The 15,922-nt window shown below is 53.7% G+C and overlaps 1 protein-coding gene across 3 annotated transcripts in view; it reads right to left on the minus strand.

Moving 5' to 3' along the window:
• The window catches only part of CYTH1 (cytohesin 1), a 68,498-nt gene that overhangs the window by 15,659 nt on the left and 36,917 nt on the right, over window positions 1–15,922 (minus strand). For all 3 annotated transcript variants that reach the window (XM_072939726.1, XM_072939725.1, XM_072939727.1), the window contains exons 2-5: window positions 3,445–3,527; window positions 2,257–2,321; window positions 410–476; window positions 22–140 (exon numbers count right to left, since the gene is read on the minus strand). In XM_072939726.1, the coding sequence (XP_072795827.1) occupies window positions 22–140; window positions 410–476; window positions 2,257–2,321; window positions 3,445–3,527 (334 nt within the window). The remainder of the gene's footprint in view (window positions 1–21; window positions 141–409; window positions 477–2,256; window positions 2,322–3,444; window positions 3,528–15,922) is intronic.

Here is a 15,922-nt window from a genome sequence, read left to right on the forward strand (position 1 = left end):
GCGTCCGTCTCCGGGCCTTACCTCTCCCCCAGGTAGTCTCCGATGGCTGTCTTGTTGAGCCCCTCGCCTTTATACAAGAACTGGGCGATGTCCTCACAGGTGTTCTTCAGCAGACCATTCTCTATCAGGAACTGGATGCCCTGGAGGGACAGCCAAGATCCCAGCGGTGCTTTAGGCCCCGGGAATGTCCAGAAAGGGGGCAAAAGGGTGGAGGAAGAAGGAGTGTGGGTGCTTCGGACTCAGAGGAAGGATCGAGTCAGCACTTCCTAAATTCTGCAAGAAGCAGGGCTCGCGACGTGAGCCGCGCTCCACAGATGGGCAGGGAAGGCGTCTCCAACGCCTCTGGGCTCAGCCGACGGCATGGAAGCCCTGCCTGACAGACCACGGGCAGCGCCTCCTTTTCACTTACCTTCTTAGGATCCATGTTGAATTTTTTCCTGCCCATGGCTACCTGTTTGTTCCTCTGCATGTTTTTCCTGTAAAACAACCACCACAGCCATTGAAGTCCTTCAGGTAATCGGGAGGTTTTGAAAGACCAATAGAGTTCCCACACACATCCATGGATTTACGGGGATTTCTGAGACCGACCCAGGGAAGCACAGGCATACTTGGGTCTGGCTGTGGGAGGTCAACTGAAACCCTGACCCTGACCCCACGCTTGTTTGTTCCTACTACCGTAGTGAGGTGTTACTTTTTTTTTCACCATGACTTTTTTCTCATATAATACACTCATTTTGAATGCACTCTGAGTGATGTTTAGTGAGTTTACTGAGGCAGCAGCTCTCACCGTCATCCAGTTTCAGCACGTTTTCAGCACCCCAGAAGTGCACGCCATGTGAGTTAACAGTCTTACTACCTCAGCCTGTACAGCCACTCATCTACTGGTAGACATTTAAAGCTATTTCCAGTTTTGGGGTTCCCTTAAATAAGAATGCTGTATATAACTCAATAAAAAAAAAGAATGCTGTAAATAATCTCATACACATTTCTTTGTGGGCACACTTTCATTCCTCTTGAGTTAAGCCCCTGGGAGGCGAGTGGCTGGGCACAGCACAGGTATACAGTCCACATTACAAGACACAGCTGAGCTGTCTCCCCAGTGGGGACACCACTCTGTTCTCACCAACACGAGGAGCCCTGTCTACGTAAAGTCAGCCATCCTACTGCGTGCGAGGCGGCACCTCCGTGGGACCAAGGGTGCTGAGCATGTATCACCTGCTCATTACACGTATAAAAGTGTCTGTTCGAATGTGTTGCCCATTTTTAATTTAAGCTGTCTTTTTATTAATAAGTTTTATGTGTTCTTTCCACGTATATTCTGGATACAAATCCTTTTTCAAACACAAATATTGCAACACAGATAGTCCCTCCTGGTCTGTGGCTTGCTTATTCACTTCTTTTAAGAGTACCTTTTATAAGACCAGAAATTTTAAATTCTGATTAACTCCAAGGTACCCATTTCTTTTAAGCTACATTTTTTAAAAAACGGGAAGTAAGAAAGCTATAGCCCAGAGCTGGCCATACAGAGGCTGGACATGCTGAGTGAGCCACTTTCTGCCAGACACGCAGCTTCACTAATCCCGGACGGCCCTGCCCACACAAGTTTAAAATAATAAAATCACACAGTCCCATGCAGCCAGACGGGGAGGCTCAGGCTTAGGAAAACACAGACACGCAGTGAATCAGAAACAGCCCGTTCACTACATTCATCAGTTAGAAAACGGTCTGGGAACCCCATTCAAAACGGAGCTCTCAAAGCAACTAACATCTCATGCAGTTAAGAGAAAACAACAACCCGCAGACACCCGTGTCTCTGCACTGTCATCGCATTTCCACACTCTCCTTCCTTGAGTGCTGCGAGCTACAGGCAAGCTTGCGGGGGGGCCAGACACAGCCGGGCCCCGGCCTTCGGGAACTGCATGAGCAGCATCCCTGAAGCTTTTCCTTTACCCAAAGGGGAGAACAGAAACTCTAAGACACAAACGCAGTGGACAAGAGAGGGGAAGAAACAGGTCACACGACAACTTAGGTTTCCAGCTTCGGAGGACCTCCCAAGCTCTCTAGCTCAGCCTTCCCAGCGACGGTGAGCCCGGCCGGCCCGGGAGCATGCGCGCAGGCAGAGGGCACGGCCAGGTGCGCGCTTGCCGGCAGCGGGGCAGAAGCCGCACGTTCCCCTCCAACACGCCGCGCGCGCAGGCCAGGCTGCCGCGTGGCCCAGCGACAACCACAGAACCCCCCGGAAGAGCACAGACTCACCTCTCTTCTGTGGACCCCAGGTTTTCAATTTCATTAGCTACTTCTGCTATCTCATCCTTCAGCCTCTGCAAAACACACAGTCCAGAGTCACCGGGAGGAAGATGCAGGTCAAACTAAAAGCTGTGGAATCTCACAAAACTTCCACCAAAACCAAAATAAAGCAAAATGAAAGTAAGTAAGACAACCCCCCAACTCTAAAATTTCTGGATAATTCATCTATTCAACAAATACGTACTGAGCTCCCCTGCATTCTCGGGAATACAACGGTGAGAAAGATAGCTCCTGCCTGACCTCAAGGATTTTACAGTCTAGGAAGGAAATTCATAATCACACGCACTACATAAAATGTGTGTTTTTCCACTGAAAAACGTCTGCCTCGACCCAGTCTGTCAGAGCGTGTCTGCAGCTCACTGGGCAGGGTCTGACAGAAGACCCCAGGACAACCCTCCCACGCCCTGGGGGCCCAGCCAGCGGTCCTCGGCCAACACGGCCGCCAAGCGGCTGGGGCCCACTGCCCGAGCGTGCCTCCCCGCTCCCCACCTAAGCAGGCCTCCAGAGTGGACGGCCGGCCCGTTGCAGCGGAGGGGCTTGGAGTGAAGAACTGCTTCCTAAGCTTCCCCACACCTACAGTGAAGCAGGGGCCACCCAGGGACACACAAACCAACCCCGGGGCAGGCCCACCTCTCCTGTCCACATTCCGCAGCTGGGGGTTTCGGGCTGTGCCCTCTCCCCGCCCCGCCCCGGGCACCCCAGTGCTTTACGAAGAATCCCGGGAGAGGGGGCTTCCGATCATCCAGTAATAATCCAGCCGGTGGGAACCTTCTCATCCTACAGACGCAGGACCTGAAGTTCAAAGAACCCAAATTCTCCACCGAGCACCGCCCTGCCAGAAAGCAGCAGAGCCACGACTGGACGTGTGCCTACTGAGCCCGAAGCCTGGGTTCTAACGGTGTCCCTCAGCCACGCGGCACTCGCTGGGCAGTCAAGAGACCTGGATCACTCTAGCCTGACGGTGACCAGCTGGGTGGAGCTCACAGAGCACCTTGCCCGAGACTCCATTCTCACCTGTCAAGCCGAGGTGATCATCAGTACCTGCGCCTCGTCAGGGCTGCGGTGAGAGCTGGCCAGGTGTCACGAGGACACCCCCCCCGCCGCCCCTGGCCACCCTCCCGCCGCCCGGCCTCCTACCTGGATGTCAGCCAGCAGCTCCTGCTTCCTCCGCCGGATGTTCTCCAGCTCCTGCCGCTCCTCTGCAGTCAGGTCACTGGGAACTACAGGGAGGGAGGGCCAGGTCACTAGGAAGGCTGCTACTGAGTCCAAAATAAATACAGCCCAGAGACCACAAAGGACAGAGACACCACGGAAGAGGCGACAAGCTCGTGTCGGAAATGACCGACCGCTGGGGACAGCTCTGGCTTCTGTTCTCTGTCACGTTTACCCAGGTTAGGAGGGAACTTGGGTCACAGAGAAAAGTCCTGATAAAGGAACAGCCATCATAAAACACAAGAGAGCAGAGGCTGCCTAAGGTTGAGTGAGGGGCTGGCCAGCAGTGACGGAGGACGCCATCAGCCAGGCTCCGGCCACTTCCGTCCCGGGCGGAGGCGGGTGGGCTTCAGGCCCCTGGTCAATCAGACTCTCTGGACAGAGCCCAACCCCGATGCGGGGCAACATCCACGACATGGGAGTGGGAGCACCTGCGAAGCAACAGGAACGCCAGTTTCATGCTGTTTCTGGAGGGGGAAGGGGAGAGACTGGTATGTACAGAAGGGTAGGCCCCAAACTGGAAAACCGCACTGGACCCTGGGCATGGGGCTACGGGGGCCTTTCTCTCTGCTTTACACCGTTTGACATTTTCTGAATCATGTGTTTAAAAGGGCTCTTGTCGTCAGAACAGAGTTGCTGAATTCCCGATCACAGCCGTCGCCATGGAACAACCCCACTCCCCTCAAGACTTCACCCCCCATAAAAGCAGGGGCTGGGGATGGGAAGGCCCCACGAGGACCCGTCGGAGCACGTGAGGAGCTGTGAGGTCGTCGGAAGGAGTGGCCGCGGGCCCAGCCCACCACACAGCAGTGAGGTCACTGTGCGCAGGTTACTGGACCCGTTCGGGCCACATTTCATCACTAATGAAGTGGGGAGACCACCACGCACGTCACTGGGCAGCTGTGAGGATGAAGTCCCCCAGTGGTTCAAGTGTCTCAGAGCCTGCCCGGGTTTAGGAAGTCCCGCTCCCTTCGGGGCCCCAGGCAGCCTGAGGGGAGGGGGCAGGACCTGGACGCTTCCCACCTTGGCGCAGGTGCCTCCATGAGTTAGAACCGCCCTGTGTGGCGCGGTGGTGACTGCATGGCCTGCGCGTGGCTATGAAGCACTTGACACGTGACTAGCCTGATTTGAGGTATGCTATGCATGTAAAATACACACCAGACTTCATATTGAAAAGGTAAACTACCTCTTTAATTAAACACTTTATGTTGATTCCACATTGAAATGATAATTTGGTAAACAGGATATATTGTTTTAATTGATCTCACAGGGGCTGCTGGACTGGGTTGTGTTCCGTTTCTCCTGGGCGCGCACACACACAAAAACACACACACAGTAACAGCACTGTCTGCAAGCACGGTGAGGATGCACGACTTGCTAACTGGCACTGGGACTGAAGCCACTGCACTCAGAGAGCACTGTTTTCCCCAAATATTTCATAAAAATCAGGTAAGACAACAAAAGGGTGGAAACGACAGACCACGGGAGTCAGCAGCATGGCTGAATTCGCCACAGGAGACTCCAGGCTGAGCGTCCTCTTCTGTCCCGCTTTCCCCCACCCTGCTCTAGAGAAGTGTCTTTCAAACTCCCAGATCCACAGTTAGGAAATGCATCTGCTTTCACGACCCAATCTCCCCCATACACAGCAGTACCAAAAACAACATCCTCGCCGTGTGAAATCCATTGATATTTTCTACTGTTTCAGTTTAGCAGTGGCTGCAGCCCATGAAACGGATTCCAGAGCCTAAGTAACGCACTGAGTTCTAGAGTGTGAGACACACTTCTTGTGCACCGGAGGCTGGAGGAGAGAGCTGCTCCAGAGATGCCAACAGACCACTGAAGTCCAGGCCAGGCCTTCCAAGTGTGGCCTCTGTGCCTCTGAGAACTCAGGGACGAGCCTTCCAGCAGCTACTTCAGAAGAAAGCTAACCGGTAACAAGTCAGCTCCAGTTAGAGCAAAAACCACCTTCAGAAACAACACACACCCTACTGATTCATCTCTCATCCTAGGGGAAAGCACGCCTGAAGAGGTCCATTCTGACTTTTTCTGGCTTCATAAACCAGAACAATTCCTAGTCCATGAAGATGAGAAGTTCCCTTTAAGACACTACTTTCCTGAGGTTCTAGAAGACAAATATTCATTCTAACATAACATGGTTTTTGAAATTTTGAAGCAATCGCTTATTTTTTAATAGCTATTCCCTGGGGAACTGAGTAACCTGGCTTTGTGTTTGAACCAAGATGGCCTGATCAGATCACTAGTGAGTCTTTCCCCAAGCAGAGGCAAGACTACAATCCTCATAATAAGGATGATGAAAAACAGAACTGCGATGGGGGGAAATTTGTATCTCAAGACTGCTGGAGAGCCCGAGAGGCTGATCGTTTTCATTCCAAATTGGAAACTCGGCAGTGGCCTCCTTCCCGGAACCCCAGCGCCCAGCCACTCTGCGCCAGCGCCCACACCTGGCAGCTTTCTGGGAAGCCACAGTCTAGTTTCTGGATTATAAACTCAAAACTAGCTTGCGGTCCTCCACCTTCTGAGACAGATGCTACTTTAGAGAGAATAAAGGCATAAACCTACAATATCAAAGAGCATGGGGAGCGGGGCCATTGGCAGAAGAGGCCTCAACAAACTTCCAGGACAGAGGAGGCAGCGGGCCCATGCCTCCTTCTGACAGTGGGCTCCATGGGGCGGGGGGGTGGGGTGGATGGACTGCGCATGCCTGTCACTGCCTTGTCTGTGACTCCAACAGTTCTGAGCGTTTGTCCCCAGGCAGAAACAAAGGAACTGGACGACTGTGGTGAGCAAGCGAGCAGGGAGCCGATGCCCAGGCAGAGCCCCCCTTCCAACACCCGGGAGGCCTGGCGCTGCCCTGTGGAGAGTGGACTTCCGTCCCCCCATGCAGGGCTCCTGCCCCGCTGTCCACTGCGTCCTTCTTCTGCTCACAGAGATGGCTGAGCCTTTCGCCCGATGGGGAAACAGCAGGGCTGGGAGCAGAAAATCTGCCTGGAGCAGACAGAGGTCATTAAGGGAACAGAAGAAAACGTCAAAAGAACAAGAAACTCTGAAAAGGAGACAATTACAGAAAAAGAACAAGCTGCTGGAAATTGAACATATTTTGCCCCTCTAGCCTCTCCCAAAATAAAAAATAAGTCAGTAACGGAACAAAAGATAAAGTTGAGGCAGTCATGCCGAACCAGGAGCCAAAGAAAGACAGACTTGGAAACAGGAGCAAAACGAAACAGAAGCAGGAAGTCGCTCTAACGAAGACGTTTTCTTCTCCTGGAGAAATTCTCATCGTGAAGTTCCAAAGCTGGAGGGCTAGAGACGACCCTGAAGCGTGAGGAGCAGGAGACAGGGACCCAGAGGGCCCACAAGGCGAGGGCGGGGCTGGAGTGCGGTGGGTTTGTGAGGCGGGGGAGGGGGCTTTCCAGGTCCCACACAAACCTGTTGCGACCCTACAGCCGACTCTCAGTCAAGCAGGAGGGCAAAGCAGTCACTTCAGATCCAGGAGGACTCAGAGGTTTCTCTGCCAAGCACCCCTTCTGGAGGAGGAAGACGTGTCCACAGGGACGACGGACTGGACGTGGGAGCCTGAGGAGAGCACGCCTGCTCACGGGGTGGACAGGCCTGAGCAGAGCGCGAAGCCGCCGGGCCGCAGGGGGAACGCGGTCAGGATGCGTGGACAGAGCGCGAGCGGGAAGGAGCCGAGGTGTTTACCATGTCAGAGGGCAGCAGCCGGGCTCCTCTTGACAGAACGAGGCGGCTGGAAACGGCAAAGCAAAAGCTGGAGGGAATCGGGGCCCAGACTGAGCAGGCCACTGGGCCCGCAGCTGCCCCTCGGTGGGAGGCAGGAGGCAGGAAGAGCCTTGACCTTGGTGCTGGGAGCCGCTCTGGGAGGGAGTAGGGCAGAGCGCCACCTGGCTCCTGCGGTGGCGAGCACATTCCTTTCGCGGTGCCAGTGCCAGTGGGTAATTCTGGAATCAACCTGCGCACACAGCACCAAGGCCACTCCAGGTTCCAGAAGAGAAGCTGCATGTTAGCAACAGGGTGAGAGGCGATCGTGTTCAAGGGGAGGAAGAGCTGACAGCGGTGTGAGGGCGGGGTAAAGGGGGAGGCTCCCCTCCGCCTCCTCTTACACAGGGGGCGAGAGGCGGAGTGAAAGACCACAGACAAAACACACTCGTCAATGTGTCTGTGAAAGTTTCCAAGATGAAAATTAAATGAACCAACATTCGTGATAATCCATCAAAAATGAACAGGGAGAGGGAGAAGGAAGGGATGATGTAAGAGGAGGAGGTCAGGAGCCATCTCTGACTTTGATGAAATCACCAGCAGGACAAGAACATGAACACACACTTGGCAGCACCGATCAGAAGATCAAAACCCAGAAAAATCAATTACGAGTGGTGGCTTCTGGGGGGTGGGTCTGGGTACGGAGAGACATGGGGCATACCAGCTCCTAAACACTTGCTTAAAAAACACAGCTCGGTACTACTGCATTTTTTAAATGAAAAATAAAACTGTCAGCCTGTGGTCAGACAGAAGATGCTTCTAGCCAACGCGCAATTAGAACCAAGAAGACATTTATTCACACTGACTTTGAAGCAGTCTCCTGACATTAACCACACAATTTCTAAATCGCTTCTTCATTCCACACTTAGTTACCTTAAATCACAGCATTGGTTCCCTCTTGGTTCAAAAAATCATCTAAGAACTAGAAAAAAAAAAGCAGATTTGGATCTCATATCTCTAGTGAAGTTCTGCTCTGAGATGAGAAAAAAAAGTCCAACATTTTAACAAAGGCATTTTCCTCTGCTTAAACTTATCAGTGTGACACCAGATCTTCAGTTCAAGCCTTCATTCCCACACTGCCCAGGAGGGGAAAAAAAATTCCACATACAAAATGCTTGATTTCATTTAACAGCAGGAAAAACAAACCGGTGGCTGGAGAGCTGCAGGTGTGGGTGACGCCTAGTCTCCGGGCTGGCATCTGGAGGACCCTGGAAAACCTTAGCCAGGACAGGAAAGGAACAGCTGGTCCTCGGCAACGACCATAGCCCCCTGCACCCTGAGATTCGAGGTTCGGGGAAAGCGTCACATGCCCCTGGGAAAGGCATCTATCTGCCCAGGTCCTGGCTTCCCTGTGTAGCCACGAGGGTTAAACTGCAAAAGATCTGCAGATGGGCCAGATGGCCCAGCAACAAACAACTCCTCCCTCCCCCGACTGCCACGTGCTGCAGCCACGCTTCTGTGCCAGGAAGGCAGCTAAGCCCTCTTCCCTGAAAAGAATGGCAACTCGGGAGGCACGAAGCAGGGCACCCGGAGGCCTCCGGAATCCACGCCTGTAAAGGTTAACTTTACAAGGTGTTGTGCTTACAGCGCGGGGACCAGCCCAGGAGTGGCCTCTCGCCATGCCCTCGCAGGGTTCCAATTTTTTGAAGGGCATTAAAGAGCCTCCAACCACAAGGGGCCATTGTGTTCGGCTGTGAATAGAAAAGCCACACAAGGGAAGCTGCTATTTATTTCTTTATTTAAATGTTGCTCTGCAGATTTTACCCGGCAGAAGCCAGAAGCGGCAGAAGCCAGAGGCGGCAGAAGCCCAGAGCTGCGGCGGCTCCATCCAGCGCATACAAAGAAGGCTGTCTTAAAGGGACAGCGCCCTCCTTCCAGGCGGGGGCGGGTGTATGAACACAGGGCCCAGCTCCTTGCTCCCCAGCAGCCGCAGGCAGGTGCCCAGAGACCTGCCATGAAGTTCAACCGCAAAGACAGTTCTTCTGACGGCAGTTTCTGCTCAACAGGAACACGGGCAGTGGCAGCCAAGAGGCCAGCACTGTCTGTCCGACATCCCCGGGGCCAACAGAGATCCACGTGCTGGAGGGCCCAGACGTAGCTCCCGGAGGTCCTCCAGCTACACCAGGTCCCTCTGCCTAGCTTTAAAATATACCATTTGCCTTATTTTTTCCACCATAATCATCAACCATCATCCTTTTTATATATAGCTCCTGCATTTCAGTGGATAAGAAGGGTCCAAATTTAAACCAGCACAGCAGGGAAACACTTTAAAAAGTGAGGCCAAGAGCCCAGAAAGTCCTCAGTCCCCCCAACGTGAGGAGAAGGCAGACAGTCCAGTCCCCACACAGCCTAGGAGGGCGCCGGGGTGCAGACATGCTCCCAGCCCTCCAGAGCGTGCGCCAGGTGCTAAGCAAGGCCGAATCCTTTCCAAACTGGAGTTTATGAAACTGAAAACAGCCTCAGAAATGGCATCTCCCACCCCCAGCCTGGAGCCACAGCAGCTGGGAAAGCAAAGCGCCGGGCTTCCCTGCACCCTCTCCAGAAACTGCTCCCGGCTCCGAGGGAACAAGAGCCATTGACAAACAGCTCTTCGGTTCAAGAGCTTAAATCTGGGAAGCTGCCCGCGGACGAAAGGCGGTGTGTCCACTGCCTCCAAAGACAAAGGTCAAAGGGCTTGGGAACAGAACTCCCCGTCTGGCGAGTGCTGGTCACACCACACTCAGTCTGTGCAGGTCCTCCCAGTCAGGTCACTCGCTCTGCCCCGTTGCCCCACCGCCATGGGGCTAAGTCTTCTGGCCACCCAGGAGATCCCAGTGCCTTCCAATAGGAAAAAACTCAAAAGACTAGGAAGAACCCAAGCTTTGGAGACATACAAATGCTCAGTAAACTTTCACAAAACTCTCAATTCTATGCTGCCCTTAGAAATACTTGAAGTCAGATCTTCACGAGGGATAAGAAAACAACTGAAATTCACATGGTCTTTAGGAAAAGGCCACACAGAGATATGTGAAACAGACAGCTGCAATGACCAAGGGGCTTCGGTGACAGCCTTACACTTAGAAACAGACCTCAAGACCAGAGGGCACACGAGGACGTGGCAAAGGGGTGTGACTGAACCCTGGTGACACACATACGGCCAACAGCGTGCTGACTGGACCACCTCACACCTTTGCAGACAGTCTGCCCGCTCTGGGAAACAATCCCTTTTCCCTCCTGCTAAGTCAAAACCACAGCAATCCTTTGTAAACTGTAATACCATGTTATTCTGCCTCGAAAAGGAAGGAAATTCTGACACATGCTACAGCATGGAGGAACCTTAAAGACATTACGCTAAGTGAAATAAGCCAATCACAAAAGGACCAATGCTGCAGGATTCCACTTACATGAGAGAAGCCAAATTCGCAGAGACAGAAAAAGGAATGGTAGGTGTCTGGGGCTGGGGGGAGGGGGGTCCGAGTTCAATGGGGACAGAGTTCAGAGTTTCAGTTTTGCAAGACAAAAAAAATTCTGGAGATGGATGGTGGTGATGGCTGCACAACACTGTGAATGTACTTAATGCTTCTGTAACGAACTGTGCACTTAAAATGGTAAATTTTGTGTTATATATTTTACCATAATTAATTAACTAGCAGTACCTTGACTTCCTGATTTCTACTTACCTCAGTCCTTTTCCCAAGAAGCTACGATCTGACTTCCGTGTGAAGCACTATAAAGGAAGCGTCTCACCACCAATTTACAGGCTAAGTGATTTTAAAAGAATTTGGACACAGGAACAGGACCAAAAAGAATTAAACTGGCATGTGGCCTAACTGCCGCTGAACATGGGAGGTGAGAGGCGCCTTCTAGCAAACTGCCAATGTGAATATTTACTCTTCTAGCTTAAATTATTTCCACACAAAAGCCATCCTGCCTCCCCTCTAGAAGTAAGTGTATTTAAAGGCTTTATTACCATATTCTGCTTCTTTAAGGAAAACTTTGTTCCCACCTCAGTCCTAGAGACCAACCTCTCACCTAACCACTTACCTAACAGCTCAGGCCTCTCACTAGCTGAGACAAGACAGCGCCCGGGATGGAGCAGGTGTGGGGGGTACATCTGCGCGGGGTGTCACCGCCTAGCTGTTCTGCGACCTGGGAGCCCACCGCCTCTCCCTGCCCTGGTTTCCTGAGGCATCAAATGGGCATGTGATGGTCCCTGTCCTTCCCAATCAGAAGATGTGTATTAAACAGCTCCATAAACTGTCTTATGAAAGTAAGGTATTTTATCATTCTGATCTTATACAGGGAACGGGGAGCAACACATTTTACCTAAGGAATCCTAGAACTCAAAGACTTAGTTTGCATAACGTTATGATTCAGCCAGCTAACCAAAGGGAAAGGTGGTCAAATTTCAAGGCAGTAAAAGAAATGAAGTCATGAAATTTTATCCTAAAAGTTTAGTTTAGAAAAATAAAGTTAGCATCTGCTTTCAATAAAAGCTGAAAACTAGAAAACAATCGTTTTAAGAACCCCAACCTTTCCCTAAACCTCTCCGTGACAGCATCTGGCCCCGCTGGAACCTTGCAGTGGTTTCCTTCCCAGCACTCGTACTTCCAACCTCTGTTTCCAGCGCTGTGTTCGAAAGGATCGTAGGAGCTGAAGGCAGAGCTGGAACCAGCTCAAGAAGGAGAACCAGTTTCTACCTCTGGCTCCTTAATTCACGGCAGAGCCCTGCACTCTGAGAGCCTGGGGAGTCCCTGCCCAGACAAACACCAACATCTGTCCCCCCCTAAGTGGAGCACTGCGTGCCCCACGCAGCTGCCATCATGACAACCGCACAGCTGCGCCACCACGCCCCTTTCTTCCAAAACAGAGGCTGGGGCGGGGAAGGGGGAAGAAGGTATTTGTATGCTGGCCCTTTGTAAAACCCTGAAGATTTCTGCAGACCAAAACACTCTCCTTCAGTCTGACGGCTGGGACAGATCCCCGGCATCAAAATAAAATGTGGGACTCCAGCCCCTCCTCCACGTGTATTGTTGGAAAGACGGGTGCCCATACCCGGAAAGGTTCCCAAGTTCTTAATGAGCCAAATAAAAATGCCTGGGGTGGGATCTCCCTGGACTTGGCCCTCTGCTTTCTGCTGCCCTTTTTCTAATCTCACTGAAGCAGGACCACAGAAACTGGTTATTAGCTTGTTCGTCAATCTCAGGCCTAGAAGAAACCACATTGAAGCCTTAAACATCTATTTGAAGGAGCTACTGGAAGAATCCTAGGAGAGAGCAGAAGGCGAAACCACAAGACAGACGTGCAGAGAGAGACCCAGCCGCTGCACACCCCGAGCTGCTGCCGGCTTCTGGGTGGGAGAGGCAGGCAGGGAGCAGAAAGAGGGGAGTCTGCAGCTACATGAAGCTCGCCCGCGCCGCCCACCGACCTCTTACCCAGCGCGAGTCCCCTCTCCGGCCGCCCCAGGATCCTGGCAGCCCCGGGGCAGCACCGTCAAAGCCGGGGCAGGTGGCGGCTCCCCGCTTCAGAGGCCATGGTGGACCCACGCCGCGACCCCCCGGCCCCAGGCCCCCGGCCGCCCCCACAGCTGCAGGCGGAGGGAGGGACGCAGCGCACACAGCATGGGTGCCAGAACCGGCCGGCAGAGGAGGCAGCGGCCGCAGGAAACAAAAGCTGAGCAGACCCCCGGGTGGAGAGGGAGCCGATCCTGGTCCCAGTCCCGGTGGGCACGGCTGGCGTGGACGGAGATGGCCGCGCGCGGAGCTGTCGCCCAGCTGACACCGGGAGCGTGTGCTGCGCGTCCAGCAGGCTGATTTCCATGAATGCGATCAGCCCGCCCCCCCCCACCCCCACTCAGGCCTGGGGGAGGGGAGGCGCCGCACGCCGGCTGCACCGGCTCTTCTCCCCCTCAGAAGCAAACAGCTGATGGAGGCTTCACTGGGAGGGTGTTAACCCTTACTGAAGGTGCCCTCTCCTTCCTATCGATGCACGGCAGGGCGGGATCCAGAGAGCAGGCTACTCGGTCACCCCTCAGCACCCGGCCGCCTCCCTCTGCTCAGCCCCTCGCTGGCAGGCAGTGCTGCTGACCACACTGTCCAACACGATCCCCCCCCCCGCTTCCTGTCCTCTGGGGCCCCGGGCCCTGCTGACCACACTGTCCAACACGATCCCCCCCGCTTCCTGTCCTCTGGGGCCCCAGGCCCCGTCTCCTCATGGATGCTCCAGCCTTTTTACCAAAAAGGGCCTGCATCCCTGTGGGTCTCTGCATATCAGCAACGGGTGTTCCTCACCAGAAGCTGCAACACCGCCTTCCAGTACATTCTGTTAACGTGAGTTTAGCAGGAGGGTCCTGGGACAGCATTGTGAGCTGCTGGTGACCAGAAACATCGCTGCAGCCTGAGAGGAGTGGCTCTCGATCCCCAGAGGTGTGAGGGTCACCACGGGCACCAGCAGACACACAGACTCAGGACCTCAGTCCCCAGGACACAGGTTCCACAGGCATGAACCCAGAACCCAGGAGCGCCGGGGGCTGCTGCCCGCAGACAGCTTTGGGAAGCACCGCCTCTGACCAATAAGGGAACTTAAGACAAGTGCCAAATCAGCAAGGAGAAAAATAGAAAACAAATCACTAACTAGATGAGGTTCTTGATCTGGGCACTCCTGCCACGTGGGGAGCACTCCGTGTGGAGGGCACCTGTGCCTTACAGCGCGTTTAGCTGTAACCCCAGCCTCTACCCACTGGCTGCCAGCGACACCCCCCGATCCCCGGACAGCACACTCCAAACCGTCTCCAGACGCTGCTAACTCCCCTGTAGGGCAGAAGGGCCCTGCTTAAGAACCACTGCTCCAGATATGCAACAAAATGAGGGAAGAACTAGGAACACTCCAACCTCCCCTGCCTTCCAGGCTTCTGTCCTTAGGAAGCTGCTGACAGGAGCTCCCCAATCTGCCACATTAATGTGGGTCCCACACTCTGAGGCTTCCTCATCACCATGACAGGGTCACCAGACCCAACCAAACACTGGGGCTCTGCAGCCTAGCCTGTCTTTACAGAAACAGCCACAGTTTTATTTCTGTGCCAAAATGGCAGTTCTCATCAAAAAGAATCACACTGGATTATGAAAAACATGCCCTAAAATTATTTATGAAAACTTTGCTTTAAGCTGCACAAGGAGACAAGTTTTCAACAAACATGTGGACTGAAAGCCCCTCTCGGACGCTCTGTCTGGCGAGGTTCCACCCTCCCGGTTCCGCCAGAGCTCCTCATCTCCACGTGTCTTCGCTTCCGTCTTGCTGCTCAGAGGCTCATCCTCGCCAGCCATCAGGAGCCACCTCTTATAGGGAGAACTCCGGATTTCTGTGGCCACGCAAACTAACCATCACCTAAAGACCTTCTTCATCCACGCCGTCCCCTCTGAACGTGTCTGTATCATGCAGCTGTGCTCTGTCCTGTTCCCAGGGGTTTATCTGCCCAGGAGGCTAAGCTCCTGCTTTCCAGTAACACACTGTAAATCTCCCAACATCTGCACTGTCCTCAGGGCTATGCCCCCCTTTCTGGGGTAACATCCAAACATGCGCATACACTCCAGGGACTTACAGGTCCCACCAGGCAGATTCTGACCTATCCTTTCCGCTACAAGTCGCAGCCACGGCTCACCTTTAACTCGCCAGCTACTACTGAGCAATAGGGGAGCCACTGCCAAGCTGGACCTGCAGCCTGTGAGCCTGGGCCTCAACGTGAATCCGGGCTGGACCGGCCGGCAGCAGAGCCAGCACAGCAGTCCACTCTCGGCACAAACAATATGATCCAAGGAAGCGAGGAGACAAGAAGTGAGAGGGGAAAAGCCACCAACAGAAGTCTGCAGTGTGGCCCGCCTCACATCTAAAGAAGATGGATCTAAAATAAACGGCCCCACAATCAAGTTTATGAAATCACAGCAATGATCAGAGAAAGAGACTCTGCACGGGCAAGCAAATCTCTGGAAATCTACCAACAGAGAAAATGAAAGCTTTAAAAACTTACTTTCTCAGGCTCATTCAACAATCTTGGGGGGGGAAAAAAGGTTATCACCCATAAACCAGGCACCCTATTAGTCACTGTAGAAGACACAAAGATGTAAGACATGGTTTTGGCCCCCAAAGAGCTGGCATGTTGCTGTTCCTTTTAAAGAAAGAAGGATAGGCAGGAAGTAAGTGTCAAATGAATGCTGGCGACAGTGCCAGGGGTCAGAGACAGCGAAGGCCAGGGTGTCCCGAGAGCTGAGGCTGGAGCGGGAGGGCGAGGGCTCTCGAGGCCGCAGACGGGAGATGGGGGAACAAATTGGAAATGCCCGGAAAAGCTGCACGAATCGGACATGAAGACGTGGATGCCGCTATGCAGCTGAGAGGGAGGCGAGGCAGAGACGGCGTGTAGAGGGACGGGAGGGGCGCCGGACGGGCTGAGGGAGCGGTGACGGGAGCACGGGGTGCTCTCCAGGGCAGAGGCAACCACCAGTAGCTCAGAGCTTCCGCCACCACCCCTCCCCGAGCCATGCGCCTCTGCCCTTGGAACCAGGCCCCCCACCACGCCGGGCCCTGCGGCACTTGCTGGTCCCACAGACGACTTCCGAGCGGAAGCACATCAGTGCCT

The sequence above is a fragment of the Vicugna pacos genome, chromosome 16 (assembly GCF_048564905.1).
Source record: "Vicugna pacos chromosome 16, VicPac4, whole genome shotgun sequence".
Classification (NCBI taxonomy): domain Eukaryota; kingdom Metazoa; phylum Chordata; class Mammalia; order Artiodactyla; family Camelidae; genus Vicugna; species Vicugna pacos.